This window comes from Marmota marmota, unplaced genomic scaffold (genome assembly GCF_001458135.2).
Source record: "Marmota marmota marmota unplaced genomic scaffold, marMar, whole genome shotgun sequence".
Classification (NCBI taxonomy): Eukaryota; Metazoa; Chordata; class Mammalia; order Rodentia; family Sciuridae; genus Marmota; species Marmota marmota.
Window position 1 is genome coordinate 8298713 of NW_026000206.1, and position 18195 is coordinate 8316907.

The 18195-nt window shown below is 45.1% G+C and overlaps 1 protein-coding gene across 2 annotated transcripts in view; it reads right to left on the reverse strand.

Moving 5' to 3' along the window:
* Nucleotides 1-18195, reverse strand: part of CUNH10orf90 (chromosome unknown C10orf90 homolog) — a 278495-nt gene that overhangs the window by 238464 nt on the left and 21836 nt on the right. For both annotated transcript variants that reach the window (XM_048791379.1, XM_048791378.1), the window contains exon 2: nt 11819-11996. In XM_048791379.1, coding sequence (XP_048647336.1) covers nt 11819-11896 — 78 coding nt within the window. In that variant the 5' untranslated portion in view covers nt 11897-11996. The remainder of the gene's footprint in view (nt 1-11818; nt 11997-18195) is intronic.

Below are 18195 nucleotides of genomic sequence, written 5' to 3' on the forward strand. Positions count from 1 at the left end.
GTCCCATTTACTGTGTAACGGCCTCCTGCATCTTCTACCTTCATTTTTCACGGAACTCCTCCTGGGCAGATGTTGGACTCCTGGGTTCATCCTTCCTGCCCCCATGTTTTCATATTTTCTGTTTCTCTTTATTTTTTATTTTTCTACCTTCTGAGATTTTTCCTGTGTCTTTATTTTCCACTGATGTTACTGATGGGTATTGTAATTGCAATTTCCAAGAGCTCACTCTATTTCCCTGATGGTTCCTTTTCCACTTGCAGTTTGGTCTTGGTTTCTGGAAGTGCTATGTCCTCTTATCTCTCCAAGAATAAGAAATCAACTTTCATTGAAATTGGCTTCTGAGTCTTAGGATCACATTTCCTCAGGGTTCCTTTCTTCTACTTATGTGTTTTGTTCTCTCATTTTCATGGTGGAGACTTTCTTCCTCAAAGCACTGACCCTCCCTGGCCACTTATTCATATCCAGAAGGAGGTCCTCAAAGGCTGAGTGAGCTGCAGACCTGCAGGCTGTGCCTCCTGACCAGGAAACTGGCCCAGGTGATCAGGCGGTCTTTTCTCCAGAGCCCTACCTGGGGACACAAACTGCCTTGACCCGGGTCTCCTGGTCTGACACCTCGGGTGCTTCTTCCAGCACCACCTCACAGTCTCATCAAGGTGGAGGCTCTTTGCTGTGTTAAGTCAGTTTCCACTTCTTCACCCACTTTCTGCCTTCAGAAAACTAAAAAGTCCCATTTTTAAAAGTTGCCAACCAATTCAAACTTCTTATATTCTTTGGCACTGGTTAGGGGCAAAAACCACATCAGAGGTGGCAAGCAGTCCCTTGGCCAGTTATTAACCTAGGACAAGGCAGGGTTTCCTAAAGGGTGGAAGGCCTCACCCTACCCCACCCAAATAAAAGTGAGAAAAGATCAATATTGCTAGAGCTACCCAGCTCAGAGGCCTTGTGGGTGGGGCCAGGAACTTGCGTGTTAGCCAGTGGTCCTGGGAGGTTCTAGTGCAGATGGCCTGGACTTTGCCCCATGATTATGAACAGTACTCACAGGACAGGCACCAGGAGCTGGAGGCCCAGCCCCCCCACCCCCAGGCCAGTGACTGCTCACCTGTGTATACACAACCCGCCCCTGGTGAGTTATTCTCTCACCAGTCAGCAATCATGTACTGAGAGCGCACTAGACATTGCCCTGCAGGTTCCTGTGCCTGGTGAGCTGTAAGACACAGCCAGGGATCCATGGATTCCGTCTGGGCAGGCAGGAGGGAGTCTAGTCAATAATGTGCTTGACCCTGCACTGGGGGAACTTTTTAGTAAAAGCAAAAATGAACAACATCTGACCATCTGACCGCACCCTTTGTACAGGTGACTCAGCAGGCAGCTTACCCACAGGGAGGGAGGGAGAGCACCACCCAGCTAGGAGGAGGAGTCACACCAGGTGACAGAGAGCTCATGGAGCATGACACTGGATGTGATTTCCAGAGGGGGCTGGAATGGTAGACAGTCGAGGCAGAACAAGGGTTTCTGAGCAGGGAAACTCCTTAGGACTTCCAGAGGGTGGAGATTCAGGGAAGGAGGACGAAAGGGGGTTCTGCCAGAGGGGCTCTCCGACCTTGTGGGGACCCTCGGGCTGCTGCCCATCTCCCTGAGCTGCCCAATGCCTGGAGCAATCCTCTGAACAGGCCAGCCTGAGACCCAGGCCTTTTTGTGGTCAGAGAAGTCCCACTGCCTCGTCAGCTAACTTTCCCCAAGGACCCAGAGGGCATGAAGCAATGAGCACAACCCAGCCAGCTGATTCTAGACAGAGGGACGAACTCCTTCCTCTCTGCAACTCAGCCTCTTTATCTTCTGAGTGCCTGTGAGCCTGTTCAAGTCTACGCCCAGCTAACTTTCCCAAAATGTATGTCTTTTCTCCCCAATGACATCTTCGCTCCGAGAACACAGACTGTCGTCATCATTTCTGCATGCCCAGCAATGAACACGGTGGGGCCCTTAGTAGGTGCTCTACACATGGTTTTTATTCACACACTATTAACCTGATCAGATATTTAACTGAGTGCTTTGGGATTGAGCTTTTCCATTGGTCTTGGCGCCATCTTGGGAAGCCATTTCACACCATTAGAAATGTTACGTCAGCAGATCCATGATCACAGAAATGTGGATGTGTCAGATTATGTGGGCTTCTTATTAGGTATGGCAGAGACAACGTTTGATGTTGATTGTCCACTGGAAGAAGAAGGAATATGCATTGCTGTTTTAAAGAAGTAGAGTGTATGTTCTATAAAAACTCACAAGAGCAGAGTGTGACCTGAAAAGTATCCTGGTTGATATGAAATAACAGAACAGGTGTGTGTAGTATGGGGACACACACATGTGTGTATCACCCAGGAGACTGCACCAAAGAAGATGAAAGAAACAACATCCTCTTCCTAGATGAACTTAACTTCTTTAATGTGTGGTGGGGGACCATGGTGAGGAGCCTCACCACCTCCGCTCAATTCCTTATATAGAATCTGAGATCTGTAACAGGGAAAGGGGAGTTGGAGATGCTGTTGCATAGTTTTCTACCCAGGACTAGAATGATGAGCCTCTGGATATGAGGAAAGGGAACACACTCCTCGGTCCCTCCCCATGGCCAGCCCACACTCCCTCCCAGAGCTGCACAGGCTGAGAGCAGCTGTGCCTCACCCCGGGAGGGCAGAACCAGCCTTCCTGGCCCAGGCGCTCTGTGACCACGACTTCACTTGGTTGTCATTTTCTCAGCATTAAGACTTTGTATTCTTCAAAACTCCTGTTGAAAATAAACTGGGGCCGTCTTGATAATACCTAGTACTAGTCAAACACACACACTACATCCTGTAGCTCCATGCAAGGGTATTTATGAGACTGTGTCCTCCACAGTCTTGAATGTGATACAAGAAATTGAAGACCTCCCAAAAGTCCACCAATGAAAACCTGCCCAGTAAGCTCTGCTGTGCAGAGGAACTCTATGCAGCACTCATATTGGTCCTATCCCTTGGAAGGATGCCCACGCAGGGTTGCTGGGGAAGACCATTACAGGTAGTACACAGACAGCTTGGTTTAAAAAATAAGAGTACACATCAACATAAATGGACTATGTAGAAGCAATGTTAGAAGTATGTTGGTTTCTACGCATGGAAGGATACACAGAAACGACCCCCAGGAAAAGTCAATGACAGGGAGAGGGGTGGTGAAGGAGGATGATTTCAGTTTTTATTAAAATGGGCAAATACTGCGATTTGGCAAAATCCTCAACTTCCATTAAGTTCACATCCCTGTGGGAGGTGATCATTCCATTCACCACCTGGTAGCCTGGCTGAAGCCTAGGTAGGGGCTAGGAAGGGCCAGAACTGAGAAGAGCCACAGAGTGCATCTGTTCAGGCCCAACCTTTCAGATGAGGAAACCAAGACCCAGAAAGAAGAAGGACTTTCACAGGAAAGGGATGACAGAATTCAGACGGCAAAGATGCCCTGCCCAGGACAACTCCATACCCCACTACAGAGCATGCCCAGGGCCAGGCCCACCACCTGTGGAGTGCTGCTGGTGTCCTTGCTCCTGTTTGGGGGGACTGTGATACATCCCTGGCCAGCTTCAGCCGTCTGCTACCCTCGTACAGAGTATGAAAACACTGGACCAAACTACAAATGTACCGGCCCAAGACTCAGCCCATGGCTCCCCTCGGATCATGCTCAACTCACTTTATATTTTTCAACATCAGGGCCTCTACTTACTCAGAAAAATTTAAAGCCAGGCACTTTGGGGAAGTTGAGACTAGAGATAAAAGTGCTTCCCGTTACATAATGAAATATTTCCTGTTTCCCATCCCGAGCCAAGCTTTCCTTCAAGTTGATGGAGCTGCCGACTGGCACCCAAAGGCTGCGTCAACCAGAATCCACAAGGGCAGGAGGCCCGGGATCTGCTCACAATTCTAAGCAATCTGCTGACCCTTCTCTGACACTACTTATTATGTTTAGTGTTGGAATCAATTGAACGGCGGGTTCTAAAGAGAACAACTGAATACATTTGTGCTTGGGGAAAAGGCAGCCTCAGCGCTCACCATCCATCACTGTTAGTGGGAAGGAGAAATGCCGGAGAGTGGCTGGTTTTCTTTCAACTGCAATGTGCCAGCAGAGCACATAAGGATTCCATAAGATGCAGCAACCACTGTGATTTATCCTCATGAGGCAGTGTCTGAGCCAAAGGAGAATGTAAATCTCAGCGAAATCACCTTCTCTGTTGGGAGCGCGAATGGGGCCATTTGTCCTCCAGGTACCAACCACATAAGGGTTACAGTGCCCCCTGGTGGTAGCTGATTTTTTTCTGCACTGCTCAGTCCTATGTTTCTATTTGCCCCCGTGGAGGCTGTTCAGAGCACCCCCTAACTGGATGGCTTGGGGAAACGGGGAGACTCACTAGACTACATGCACTGCCCTGAGGAAGAGCGTCTGAAGTTGAAAGTAAAGCCATCCAAAAAAGTATGGTGGGACTGACTGGCAGATGCAGGACTCCCACATGTCCTGCTGCAAATGGGCATCTGACTAACAAGGTGAGAGCCCTACAAAGTTCCAGTGGCCTCCTCTCCAGATCTACTGGAAAACTGTGATGAAATGTCCAACCAAAGAGAAAAAACAGGCTGGGCACAGTAGCACACTAGCAATCCCAGCTCCTCTGGAGGTTGAGGCGGAGAGGATCACAAGTTCGAGGCCAGCCTGGACAACTGGGCAAGATTCCAGTTTTTTTAAATGGGCCGGGGATATAGCTCAGTGATGAGGCTCTGGAATCCATTCCTAGTACCAAAAAAATAAATAAAAAAAACCCTGAGGAGAAGGGGTGATGGAGGAGGAGAAGAGGAGCACCATCCCGTGGAAGAACAAAGCCTGGGAATCAAAGAAGCTGGGCTGGGACCTGGCTCAGCCACTTGTGGGTTGAGTGACAGGGACAAGACATTTAGCTTCTACAGTTTGCCAGTTTGCTCATCTGTGAAGGTGGGGAGGAGGAGATCCTGTTTGAGGTCATCATCCAAACATGACAATCAGCATCATGGCCCAGGGCAAGGTCTGGCAGGGAGCAAACAGTCCCAAGTGGGAACAGTGGCTGAAAGTGGGCCACAGCCCCACAGGCAGATTCAGATTCTTGATGCAACTTGACAAGACTGGAAGATAATGGGTATTGAAAACCACAGATGTGCATGATAAGGTCATGCCCCTTCCCTCTAATGATGAGGCCTAAAAATAGGAAGACTCTGATATGAGCAATCGCACATGTTTTATTTTTTTTCCATTTCCAAATTCTGCACTGCTTCCTGTACCTCATGCTAAAGTTAACAGACCCCTATGGCTCTTTTTAGAAATCGCTTACAAATTAATTTCCAGGCAGTGAATTCCTATTTTGGACAAGCCTACTTGCTCAAGTTGATGCAAAGTATTTCAAGAAATCGAAACCATCCACCATTCACCCACCAATTTTATTTTAAGGTGCAAAGAGGCAAAGGTTTTCTATGAGTCATCTGTTTGAACGCTGAGCTCCTAGGCATAAAACTCATTGTAGCATCCCACAAAACATACCAATGGTCTGTATCTCGAGGGTGTGTTAGTTATACCAATCTGCACATTAATAACTGCATAGACACTTATACATATACACACGCCTGCACACACGTGCGGGCGCACACACACACAAACACACACACACTATTACGTGTAAAACTAGTGAAATCCTATGAAGCTCTGTGTCTTTCACAGACATTAACTCCCTGGATGTGACACTACAGTACAGTTACACAAGCTGCTCCCATTGGGAAAACACGGTGAGGGGAACGAGGGATTTCCCTGTACATTATCTATGATGAATAATGAACCTATAACTATTTCAAAATAAAAACTTCAGGGTTGGGGCTGCAGCTCAGTGGTAGAGTGCTTGCCTGGCATATGTGAGGCACTGGGTTCGATCCTTAGCACCACATAAAAATAAACAAATAAAATAAAGGCATTCTGTCTGTCTACAACACCAAAAAAAAAAAAATTGTAAATAACAGCACCAATGCATTTGCTTCATCCTACAATTACTCGTAGGTACAAAAATTATTATGTTTTCAGATAATAAGACATGAAGAGTAAGATGTGAACATAATTCATGATCATTTTATTATTTTCTATGCTCAAAAACAATGTTTTCCTCCATTTTCTATATTCCTTCAATTTTTAGTTGAAAAGCATTTTTAATTTTCACCATCTTGAAATCAAGATGCACCTTGGCGAGGTCTGGCAGACAGCGAGGTGGGAAGGGAATCACAGTTAAGTTGGCAGCAGTTTTCTTTCTCCGTGGTGCTGATGAAGATTCTCCTCTTCAGCAACCTCTAGTCAGGCCTGCTGAGCCCTCTCCTTGACTTGGGCTCAACCTTAGTTAGCCCACAGAGACTGGACAACCCCTCACAGTTTCTACTCCCTCAGATGACCTTCACTCCTTTAAAGTACCTGCTTGAGAAAACCCAAGGCTGCTAAAAGAATTGGCTGTTCATGCCAGCCAGTGCCTGTGGGCAGGGCCTGCCTGTGTCTGTGGGAGCTAGAACCCGAACTCTGATCACCTCCATCAACAGACACAGCCAGCCCACGGGCATATGCACTGATGGACCTTGGTAATCTTTCACTGCTGGACTCCGCTAAGTCACCACATCCCTCCTCAACTCCCTCTTTCTCTATCCCAACACCTATTTGCAAGTCCAGGTTGGTTTCAGTTCACACTGGGCGTTTTCCCCCACCCCAATAGCTATCGCTGATTAAGGTCTATCTTTACCACATTGGTGTCCTGCTTTGTCATGAAGAGTACATGAAACAATGATGCACTTCAATTGATGGTATCCTGGATTGATGGCATGTCATGAATGTGACAGTCCTGAGTACTGTTTACCCAATCAAAATTGCCTACTCTCCTCCTAGACTAAGTGTAGGGTTGCCCTGGAAGTTCAGTATGCCTGCGGGATTGACTTTGGCTAACAAAATGTTAGCAGAAACAATGCTCCTTAAAAAGGAACATTTTAAATATCTGTGAGCCACATGGCCTTCTGCTGCCAACATGGCCAGCAATGTTCCAGGTGCTGGGCGTTTGGTCAACCCATGTGTTAAAGAGAGGGAAATGTGCAGAAAAGGCCTAATACCCAGGACAAACATGAAGCATGAGCAAGAAACTAAACTATAAGCACCCAAAACCACTCAGATTCAGGACATGTTGTTACTGCAGCACAACTTGATGTATCCTACCTAATAAAGAGATGGTCAATGTGGACCATTTTCCCTTAGATGGTTAATTCTTATTTGTCATAGTAATTAATTATGTTCTATAAAGTCACTGGAAATGCCAATTTAATGAAACTGAATCATCACTGCTCAGGGAAATACAAGCCAGCCTCTGGTCATGACATTTTCATCAAGTAATTAATACATGCCCTTGTTTTATGGGCATTATATTTAAAGACACCTCACTTAATATGTACTGTTGACTCATTAACACAACCCACAGCACTGCAACTCCAGGCCTGCACAATGCTGATTGAAGGAATGTATTTTTTTCTTTTATTTTTAATTTGTTCTAATTAGTAAATGTATTTTTTTTTCTTAAGGGAACCCAGTCTCTTTGGTTTGGGAACACTAGACAACACTTCAACACTTCAACTCAGCACATGAAGTCCTTAAATAGCCAGATCACCAACATAAAGAACAACAATGAATAACCCACAGCACAAAACAAACCGCACAAAAGGCACTGGTTTGCAATATAAGAACGAACCAAGACAGCACAGCCAGGCCTGTCTGGCCTCAGCAGGGCACGTGGACTTTGGACGACTCAATACTAAGTGGCTGTGTGCATGCGTGTGTCTGCGAATGGCCTCGGGAACACACTCTGATTGATTTGGGGTTACAAATAAATCTTAAGGAGGTGAATTTGCAAGTTCTGCATGTGTGCATCACAAGGTCTGCTGTACCAGAAGTTCACCAGATACAACCCCAGGGCGGCTGAGGCTTGCAGAGAATCTGGAAGATTTTATTTCCATGGCACAACTAGCGTAAGATTGTGTTTTTCCCAGTGTCAACATTTGCACCAAACAACAGCAGGTCAAACTGCTGGTGCCCAGTGACTAATGACAGCCGTATTGTCCACCTGCACTGCTTGACCTTGGGCTCTATACCCCTTGCACTCACAGAAAGAAAAAAAGCCAGTTTCAGTCAAGAATGTTCTTAATAACATTTATGTCTCCCTATAAAAGTGTGTCTTTTAATATCCCTCATGACAACCTTGGGGAGTGTATGTAAATACTTGTGCTATCTAATGCAGTGAAATTGTTGTCGCGCATAAAAGATCGTGTGCAATTATTTGCCTTGTGCCCAGAACCAACCAGTTTTCCATGAAACACTGTTTTTGCTTGAAAGAAGTTCTGACAAACTACGGTCATTCAGACGTGGGTAATTGGCAGACATTTTCTCAGGAGTGAATGAGCTGAGCCTGTCACTTCAAGGAAAACAATTGATATCATTTGTTGCCAAAGATAAAATTCAAGCTTTCAAGTGAAAATTAGATTTTGGAAAACACATATACGCTGCCATGAGCTGGACAGCTTTTCAATATTTAAATACTTTCTCGTGTACTTGGTGCTGACTTTAACAAATATTTTTTGATAGCGTCTAACGAAATGTGTCAACATTTGTTAGAGCAGCCCGACTTAGGAAACAAATTTTCTCCAAGTGGCTAGTTCATGATGTTACGAAAAATCACGCCGGGTAGAAGATCCATTCCAAGTACAAGATAGGAGAATGGCTTTTCTAGAACAAAGGGTGAGAATCTCAATGATATCATTCCACGTTTGACATTGTAACGAACTTTTGAGAAATTATTACTGTCCACTTTTGATATGGTGGGAAGCAGGATATATCGACAACTATGGGAACCGCCATCCCTTTCCCAGCTACCTGCCTGGGTCAGCTTTCCTCCTGGGCTCCACAAAGCATCCCCTCCAAGGCAGCAGGAAACAGGAGGTGCAGCTATCTGCCATCCAGCCAAACGTTAGAGATTTGCAAAACTGTCAAATAACAACACTCTTCTCGCTGTCTTTTTCTTGAAAATAGAGTTTTCAAAGAAAATAAAGCAATGGAGGAAGAGGAGAAGGACCAAGAAAAGAAAAACCAAACACCAAGGCCAGTGGCAAACTCTACTTCAAATCTCTCTTTTGTTCTTAAGAGTTAGTTGTAATCAATGCCTTGTTTGTGTTAATAAGTAATGGCTTGTTATGTTATTGTTAAATTAATAAAGTTAATTAATGTTTTTAATGTTTCAGGAGTAAGTTCTAAAATGGTGCATCTCAGGAGATAGAACAAAAGATGGGCGCAGTGGCACACGGCTGTAACCCCAGTGGCTTGGGAGGCTGAGGCAGGAGGATCGCGAGTTCAAAGCCAGCCTCAGCCAAAGTGAGGCACTAAGCAACTCAGTGAGACCCTGTCTCTAAATAAAATGCAAAGTAGGTCTGGGGGTGTGGCTCAGTGGTCGGGTACCCCTGAGTTCAATCCTTGGTACTCCTTTCCCCCCAAAAAAAGAAGAGGATGTAACAAAAACCAGCAAAAGTTTTTGGGGTTCAATGTTTTTGTTGTTGTTTTTGGTACTTGGGACTGAAAGCAGGGGCCCTTTTACCACTGATCTACATAACCAGCCCTTTTAATTTTTTTATTTTGCCAAGTTGCTTAGGGCCTTGCTAAATTGCTGAGGCTAGCCTTGAACCTGGATCCTGGGATTACTGACTTGCACACCCGGTAGGTTCTCAATACCAGGACTCTTGGGAACTGCTATGCATGCCACATCCTGCTTCAGGAACATTGCCCATGGCCATTGCCCGAGGCCCCTGCTCCGGGCACACTATCCCTGAGCAGGCTGGAGGGGAGGATGGGTGCAGGAACTGGAGCCCTGCAGGTGAATTCTCAGTCCTCCAGATCCCCTGCTAACTGGGCTGTCCTCATCTGCACCAGAACAGCACAGCTGTGATCTTCACAAAGCGGCAGACTCTACAAAGCTTTGACACATGTCCTAAGGGCCAACGGATGGGGGATTCTGTGCCCTGTCCCCAGCCGGGGCTATCACACCACCTCCCAGACCTCCAGTAACTGTCTTCAGCAAGATTTCTCAGCACAGTGCTGCAGCTGTCACATCTCTTCCTGTTACTGCAGTAAAAATACTGTAGGAAAACAAGACACCCAACACCTGAAAACCAGTGCAGGTTGTTAGTGACATAACCTGAGCCTGTGACAAAGGAGGATGGCTGGCAGTCCAGGAGATAGACTCCTTCAAAGTCCCTCTTCAGGACAGCCACACCCTGTGAAATCCAGCCCTGTTCTGAGATTTCCCCCAGCACCCTCCCTCTCCCTCCTCCTGCAGCCTCCAGCCCACAGGCCTTTAGGGCCCAGATCTTCTCCGCTGGCCCATCTCCCCATGTCCTTAAAACACTCAGTCCAGCATCTTCCCTTTTCTTTCTTACCCAGATCAACACACAAAACCCAAAACAAACTATCAGAACTCCTCTTGCAAAGAGAATGGGAGGCAGAAAAGTCCTGCAAGCAAATATTTTTGTACCAATCATTTTCTTTCTTGATAGATGGACGGCATGCAGTTCCAAATTCTTTTATTTATTTATTTATTTATTTATTATTTTGGGGGTCCCAGGGATTGAACTCAAGGGCACTCGACCACTGAGACATCCCCAGGACTATTTTATATTTTATTTAGAGACAGGCTGTCACTGAGTTGCTTAGCACCTTGCTGTTGCTGAGGCTGGCTTTGAACTCTCGATCCTCCTATCTCAGCCTCCTGAGCCACTGAGATTACACACATGCACCACGGCACCCGGTCAAAGTCTTTTATTTTTACAAAACTAAGAGTTAATCAAGAAATACATTTCTAAATTGGGAGTTCTTAAACAGAATCAAGCCAGCACTAGAGTTCACGGAGGGCTCTGCCCAGCATTCTGCTTGACAGCATCTCTCCTATGTCCTGAGTAACAAGCCCTGGGAATTTCCAGGGATGATGCTTTGTCACTAATGCGCGGTCAGCATTCCTGAGCTGTGGCTTAGACTTGCTGCTGCTATTCCATTTTAATTAGAAATCTTTATTAGTTTGACTTCGTCATTATCACCTTAATTTCTTGCAAGCTACTTGCTTTGTTATGTAATGAGATGCCTATTAGTATCCATAGCATTTTTGGCCCATAATTTTCCGGTGCCTGGATTTAGCACAATGTGCAATGGTACAGCTATGAACCCTTCAGACTCCTATTGCTGAGATTGGTGAGACATTATTAGAGGTAATTATACAATGATTTAAAAGTCACACATATTATTTTGTCATCATATAAATAATCCCCTCAGAATGTCTTTGGACAGGGAGGTATCATGGTTGACAGGGTTTCTTCAACTGAGAAGTTGAGCCGATTAGAGCCACAACCTTTGTGTCTCAAATAACTGGTGTGGAAATGTTTAAGATACAATGATTTGTGCACAGGCTGATAATTCCCAAATCAAAATCTCTAGTGCTTGATGTTCCGTAAGCTCTGGTCCCATGAACTCGACTTAATCATCTTTTTCAAAAGGGAGGCCATCCTCCTCTCCCCACACCAAACCAGCTCCTGCAGCTCTCTGCAGCAGCTATCCACAAGCCCACACTTCCTCTTCACCAGGCCAATCCCAGGTCCAGTCTGTTCTGACTCCACGATATCCACTAAACCACCCGCTGCAGGCCCTGCCTCCTGAGGCTCCCCGGGGCAGCAACCATGCTCACCTGCATTTCCCCAGATTTGGTCTCAGGTTCCCGGTTCTTCCTGGTGCAGGAAAAGAGCTCACGCAGGATTCCTCTCATTTTCCCTTTCTTCTTCCTCTCTGGCTGCTCTGGATCTAGGAGGCTGCCTTAGCAGGACTGTGTCAGAAGGTCGGCTGGACCTCCAGCTTTGGCTGCGGAGCTGTTCAACAGAGATAGACTGTTATACTGTGTGCCTGTGCAAACATGTAACGGCAAATCCCATTCTTGTGTATAATTATAACGCACCGCTGCCCGTGGTGGCCCACGCCTGTAATCCCAGCCACTTGAGAGACTGAGACAGAAGGATCATGAGTTCAAAGCCAGCCTCAGCAACTTAGCGAGACCCTAAGAAACTCAGAGAGATTCTGTCTCTAAATAAAAAGTGAAATAAACAGGCTGTGGGTGTAACTCCGTGGTTAAGTGCCCTGGGTTCAATCCCAGGTACAAAAAAAAAAAAAAATCATAATGCACCAATGAGAAGGAAAAATAAAATAAAAAGGAAAAAGAAATAGGTGAAGTTAATTTTAAGGATATATATATATATTTTAAATCAATGCATCTAAAATATTACCATACCCATGTGTAATCAATATTTTAAAAGCACTTAATTGGTGAAATATTTATGAGCTTTTCCACATAGAGGTCTGTGAGCCAGCTGCTAGTCAGCACTCACAGCCCGTCTCTGTCCAGATGAGCCACAGGTCAAGTGCACAGTGGCTACGTGAGATGGGTGGCCATCACACTGGGCAGCTCAGAAGAGGAGGGCAGCAGCAGGAGAAAGTGAGGCCAGAGTTCGTGGCCTGACCCGCAGGTCGTTGTGGGCTGGTCCCATTACGGCTCCTATCCTGCAGCCTCTGGCCTCCAGGCCCAGTGAACCGACCCGTGTCCTAGGGCTGCCATCAGGAAGCGCCACCAACCGGGGGGCTAAACGCCACAGGGACTATTCCTTCACCGCTGGTGCTACGTCGGAAGTCAGGCTGCGGGCAGGCTGTGCTCCTTGAGTTTCTGGGGAGGATCTGTTCTGGGCCCTGCTCAGCCTCTGCTGTTGCTGCCAGTCCTCGGTGACTCTCGGCTCGTAGACCCATCCCGCCAGCTTCTGCCTCCTTCACCCTGCGGCCTTCTCTCTGCTTAGCTACTTCTTATGAGGACATCCGCCACATTAGATTAAGGGGCCTGCCTAACCCAGTATCACCACACTAATGACGTTTGCAGCACCCTTACTTCCAAATAAGTTTGTACTCTGAGGCTCCGAGAAGGGCTGCAATGTGGGGGGAACACTATCCAACCCAGTGCACCCTGTGTCTGCACCTCCTCTGAGCAAAGACAGGTAAGTCCTACAACCCTGCTATTTCCACAGGCATGAGATCCGGGCTGCAGCAAGGGCAGACTCACTGTCACAGAGCCACACAGGGAGGTGGCTGTGTGACAGTGGAGGCAGAGACTGGAGTGATGTATCTACAAGCCAAGGACAGCTGGCAACACCAGAGACAGAGAGACAGAGAGAGGGGGGGGGGGGCATGGAGTAGATTCTTCCCTGCCATGGGTTAGATGTGAGGTGTCTCCCAAAAGCTCATGAACTCATGTGTGAGACAGCGCAAAAAAGTTTAGAGGTGAATGATAGGGTGATGCGAGCCTTAACCTAGTCAGTGGATTAATCCACTGATAGGGATCAACTGGGTGGTAACTATAGGAGGAGGGGTGTGGCTGGAGGAGGTGGGTCACTGGGGGCAGGTCTTTGGGGCTTATACTTTGGCCCTGTAAGCAGAGCTCTTCTTCCTGAGCTGCTTCCCTGCACCACCCCTTTCTGCCATGATGATCTTCCTCACCTCAGGCCCAAAGCAGTGGAGTCAACCAACTAGGGACTGAGACGTCTGAAAAGGTGATCCCCAAGTAAACTTTTCCTCCTCAAATTGTTCTTGTCAGATCTTTTGGTCAGAGCACCAAAAAAGCTGACTAAACCTCCCCTGTAACTTTAGAGAGAGCACGGCCCCACCAACAGCCTGGGGCTCCCAGGCTCTTCTATTCCGCTGTTCAATCTGTGCATGAACCAACCAGCACTATTTTGCTCAGAGACCCCTTGATGTTTCAGTACCTCACATGGAAGGTGTATAGCATCTCTGGCCTCCACTCCCCACCCTGACAGCTCCTCTTCTTCCACGTTCTCCTAGTGAATCCTCCTTATTTGTTCTCCTAAATAAATTTCACAAGCTATTTTACCTCCAGCTAACATAGCAACTAATGATATTCTTTCTGCGTTATGATGGACAGAGAATTTTTTTTTTTTTGTATTATCTCTGTTCCTTTAGAGTCATTGAGATCTTCTTTGTAGGATATGCTTTGGTCAACTTTTTAAATGTCCCCTGTGTCCTTTAAAAGAAGGTGTCTCACATTGTTGAGATTTCTATATATGCCTTATTGATTATGATAATGAGTTCTTCTATATTCTTACTAATTTTTTGGCCATGGGACACCTTCATTTGAGAGAACTGGATGAAGACTAATATTAATGTATTGGACTCCTTCTCCTTGAATCTCTTCCTGACTCTGCTTCACGGGAGATGGGGCACCGTAAGTGCCTTCTTGCCTCTGACCTACTCTCTGATCTGAACCGCATATTCCAGGTACCACGTTTCCTTCCTTGCATTTATCCTTCTTTTCCTTTTTACTTTATTGATGCATTATTTAGCATTGCATAAGTTTGTCCATTCTTTAATTGTTAAACTTTGTGGTGCTCTTCATATATCTCTTATACAGAGCATAGTGTTGGATTTTTCTTTGGTGGCCAAACTGTGAAAATTTTTCTTTTACTAGGGTTATAATCAAAGTTGCATTTATTATAATAATGTTTTATTTCTGGCATACTATGCTTGTCTATAGACATAAATATATATGCCCCATGCATGCATATACATGTATATTGAAATATATATACACAGACACACACACACGCTCACACACACACACACACACACACACACATAAACATGTATATGTAATAGTCTTTCAGTGTTTGGTCTTTTGGGTTATCTTTTTGTTTTTTGTCTTTTATGATTTAGGAAGGTTTGTATTTTTGTACAAACGATTACCTCTATACCAATTGTGATCATCTTATAATAGTTTCTCTCCTTGTGTTTTTTATCTATTTTTACCTATAAAAACATTAAAATTAGATAGTAATCTCTTCTCTGCTCTTTCTTTCTTTTCCCTACCTTCTAACTTAAAACACTCCCATGCTACTCCTAGGTATGACCAATAAGGCCATCAATGATCTGTTCTTCATAAGCTCTTCCCATGTTCGATAGTTGCATAGTGTCAACATGGTGCAGTCATTCTGCACCAAGTTTTCCCTGATGACCAGAATTTACCTATGTAGATGTATCACCCGCAGGCCTTCTGCCAACACCTTCCAGTCATCTGAGCTGTAGGGAAAGCTCTCCACCAGAGCAAGGCTCATGGCAACCACAGTCCTGGGTTCCTGCGTATTCATAATAGTTTACTGTGGTCTTTACATTTTACTCTTTTTATTCACACATATTAGTTACACAGAGTGGTGAATTTCACTGTGGCTTATTCACATTATACATACAACAAATGCGACCGATCGGTTTCAGTCCTATGACCCTCCTCCCACCCACTATCCACTTCCCTTGCCCAGTGGTCTCCTTCTCCTTTTATGACATCTCATTTTTCCTGTTTTTGTTTCACCCTCTAGTTTTGCTATGAGAGAAAACATGCAGCCCTTGACTTTCTAAATCTGGCTTATTTCAGTAAACATGATGCTCTCCAAATCCATCCATTTTCCTGCAAATGGCATAATTTCATTTTTCTTTATGACTAAATAAAATTCCATTATGCATATGTACCACATTTTCTTTATCCACTCATCTGTTGACAGATGCCTAGGCTGAATCCATAACTTGACTATGTAAATGGTGCTGTAATAATTGTGAGTATGCATCTATTTCTAAAGTATATTAACTTTAATTGATTTGAATAAATAACAAGGACTGATAGAGAACACTGAAGAAAGAAAATGAAGAGGACACTAGAGGCTGGAAAGACCTCCCATGTTCATGGATACACAGAATTAATTTAGTTCAAATGGTCATATTACCAAAAGCAACATATTCAATGCAATCCCCATCAAAATACCAATAAAATTTTTCATAAAACTAGGGGAAAAAAATTCTAAAATTCACATAGAAGAACAAAAGACTCAAAATAGCCAAAACAATCCTGGGCAAAAAAAAAAAAAAAAAAATCAAATCAATGCTGAAGGCATTCCAATACCCAATTTCTAATTATCCTACAGGGCCATAATAACAAGAACAGCATGGTACTACCATAAAAAACAGGCCTGCAGACCAAAGAATAAAATACAAGACAGACAAACCCACACAGATTCAATCATCTGATTCTAGACAAAGGTGCCAAAAACATGTCGGAGAAAAGACAGCCCCTTTACCAAATGGTGCTGGGGAAATTGATATGCATATGGAGAAGAATCCCTCTCTCTCCCTGAACAAAGTCACATCAAAATGGATGTAAGACCAGAAGGCTTGCAACTGTTAGAAGGAAACATCGGGAAACACTCCACATACAGGCACAGGCAATGACTTCATGAGCAGACTCCACAGCTCAGGAAATAGACCACGAACTGAGAATAGATGGCACCAAATTTTAAAAGCTTCTGCACAGCAAAGGAAACAATTAACGGAGTGAAGACACAGCCTACAGAATGGGAGCGAATCTTTGCCAGCTACTCTCCAGCAGAGGCTTGACATCCAGAATATGGAAGGAACTCAAAAACTCCAACACCAAAAAACCCACAAATAACCCATTCAACAAAAGTAGACACTTCTCTAAAGAATCAGTACAAATGGCCAACAATTAAGTTTAAAAACATCCAACAACACCTTTGGCCACCAGGGAAACGCAAATCAAAACTATACTGAGATTCCATCTCACTCTAGTCAGAATTATAGCCACCAAGAATGCAAATAACACTAACTGCTGGGGAGAATGCAAGGGGAGAACTCTTACATCAAGTTGGTGGAATGTAAATTAGTACAGTCACTATGAAAATCAGTATGGCCATTCCTCAAAAACTAAAAACTGCCTTTACCCTTGTAAGGACCGTTTGGCTAGAAATAATCCTTGTCTCTCTTTCCTTGAGCATCTGAAATATGCACTCAGTTGTCTTCTAGTAGGAATTTTTGCTGCTAAAAAGCATGAGTACAATGTGTGTTTCCCTTCCCTTTCATCTGAATGTCCAAGGATGTTTTTCCTGTTATTTTACTAAAACGTATTTATTAAAAGTCCCAAAGGTTTTACTAGAATATAGCTACTCCATGTCAATGTGGGGATATGATTTGCCCTTTTCCATTTTTTAGTTTAAAGTAATTTTTAATTTTCAGGTAAGCAATTTTTATGAGACACGACCCTCTGGATGCATTGCAAGGCCCCTTTTAGAATCTTAGGCGGGACCACATTAGTGCTAGGCCCTGGTGCTAAGTCTTCCTAACAAACACCTTGGTGAGGCCACTCAAGTTAGCAATTCTAATTTCCATAGTTCAGTGAGCACTAAGCAGCCCCTGCCCCAGGGAATTCCTCTAAACCACCTGCACCCTGAGTTATACCAAGAGGCCTTTATGGCTAGGGTCGGTCTGTTATTGAGTACGAAGCATTTAAACAGTAGGAGCATAATACATTCCTGGAAGGGCTGGTGGCCTACACCCCGACAGACATCCTCTCTCAGGTTTCTGTCTTTGGGCATCTTTAAGCAGGGGCCCAAGCCCAGTGGTTGTGTACTCCGTGGGTCAGTGTGTCCAGCACTGTGCTGGTTACACACAGAGGACCAGGGAAGGGGAGTGGATGACCTGGGGAAATGTCTAAACAGGGTCATCGTCTGTCCGTCATCACTAACAGATACCAAGGCTGATCCCAGGACACCGTGTCCCGCAGGAACAATCGTGGAGTGCGAGGCCTCGTGGGTTCTGACCGTGGCTATTCAGACCTTCTGCTGCTGAGGATACTCAGGCTTTGTTCCATGACCTCCTGGAGTCTCTTCTACTTCCTTTGGTCACCATACCCGTATTTCCTGCTGGGAAACCACCTCGAGCAACTCTCATTCCTTGTTGTAGGAGGAGACTTTGCCTCATCTCAGATCCAGAGTGAAGCCCTTGAGTAAGGTCTCAGCCAATCAGGGCACACATCACATTTCCTCAGACACAAGAACGGACATGTGATTGGTGAGGGTAACAAGAGGCAGTGAGACTCCTAGATCTCCTTGGAAAGATAAACTATTTTCTGCTAGGAAACATAATGTGAGGTCTGGAACTGCTACAACCCCTCTGTGA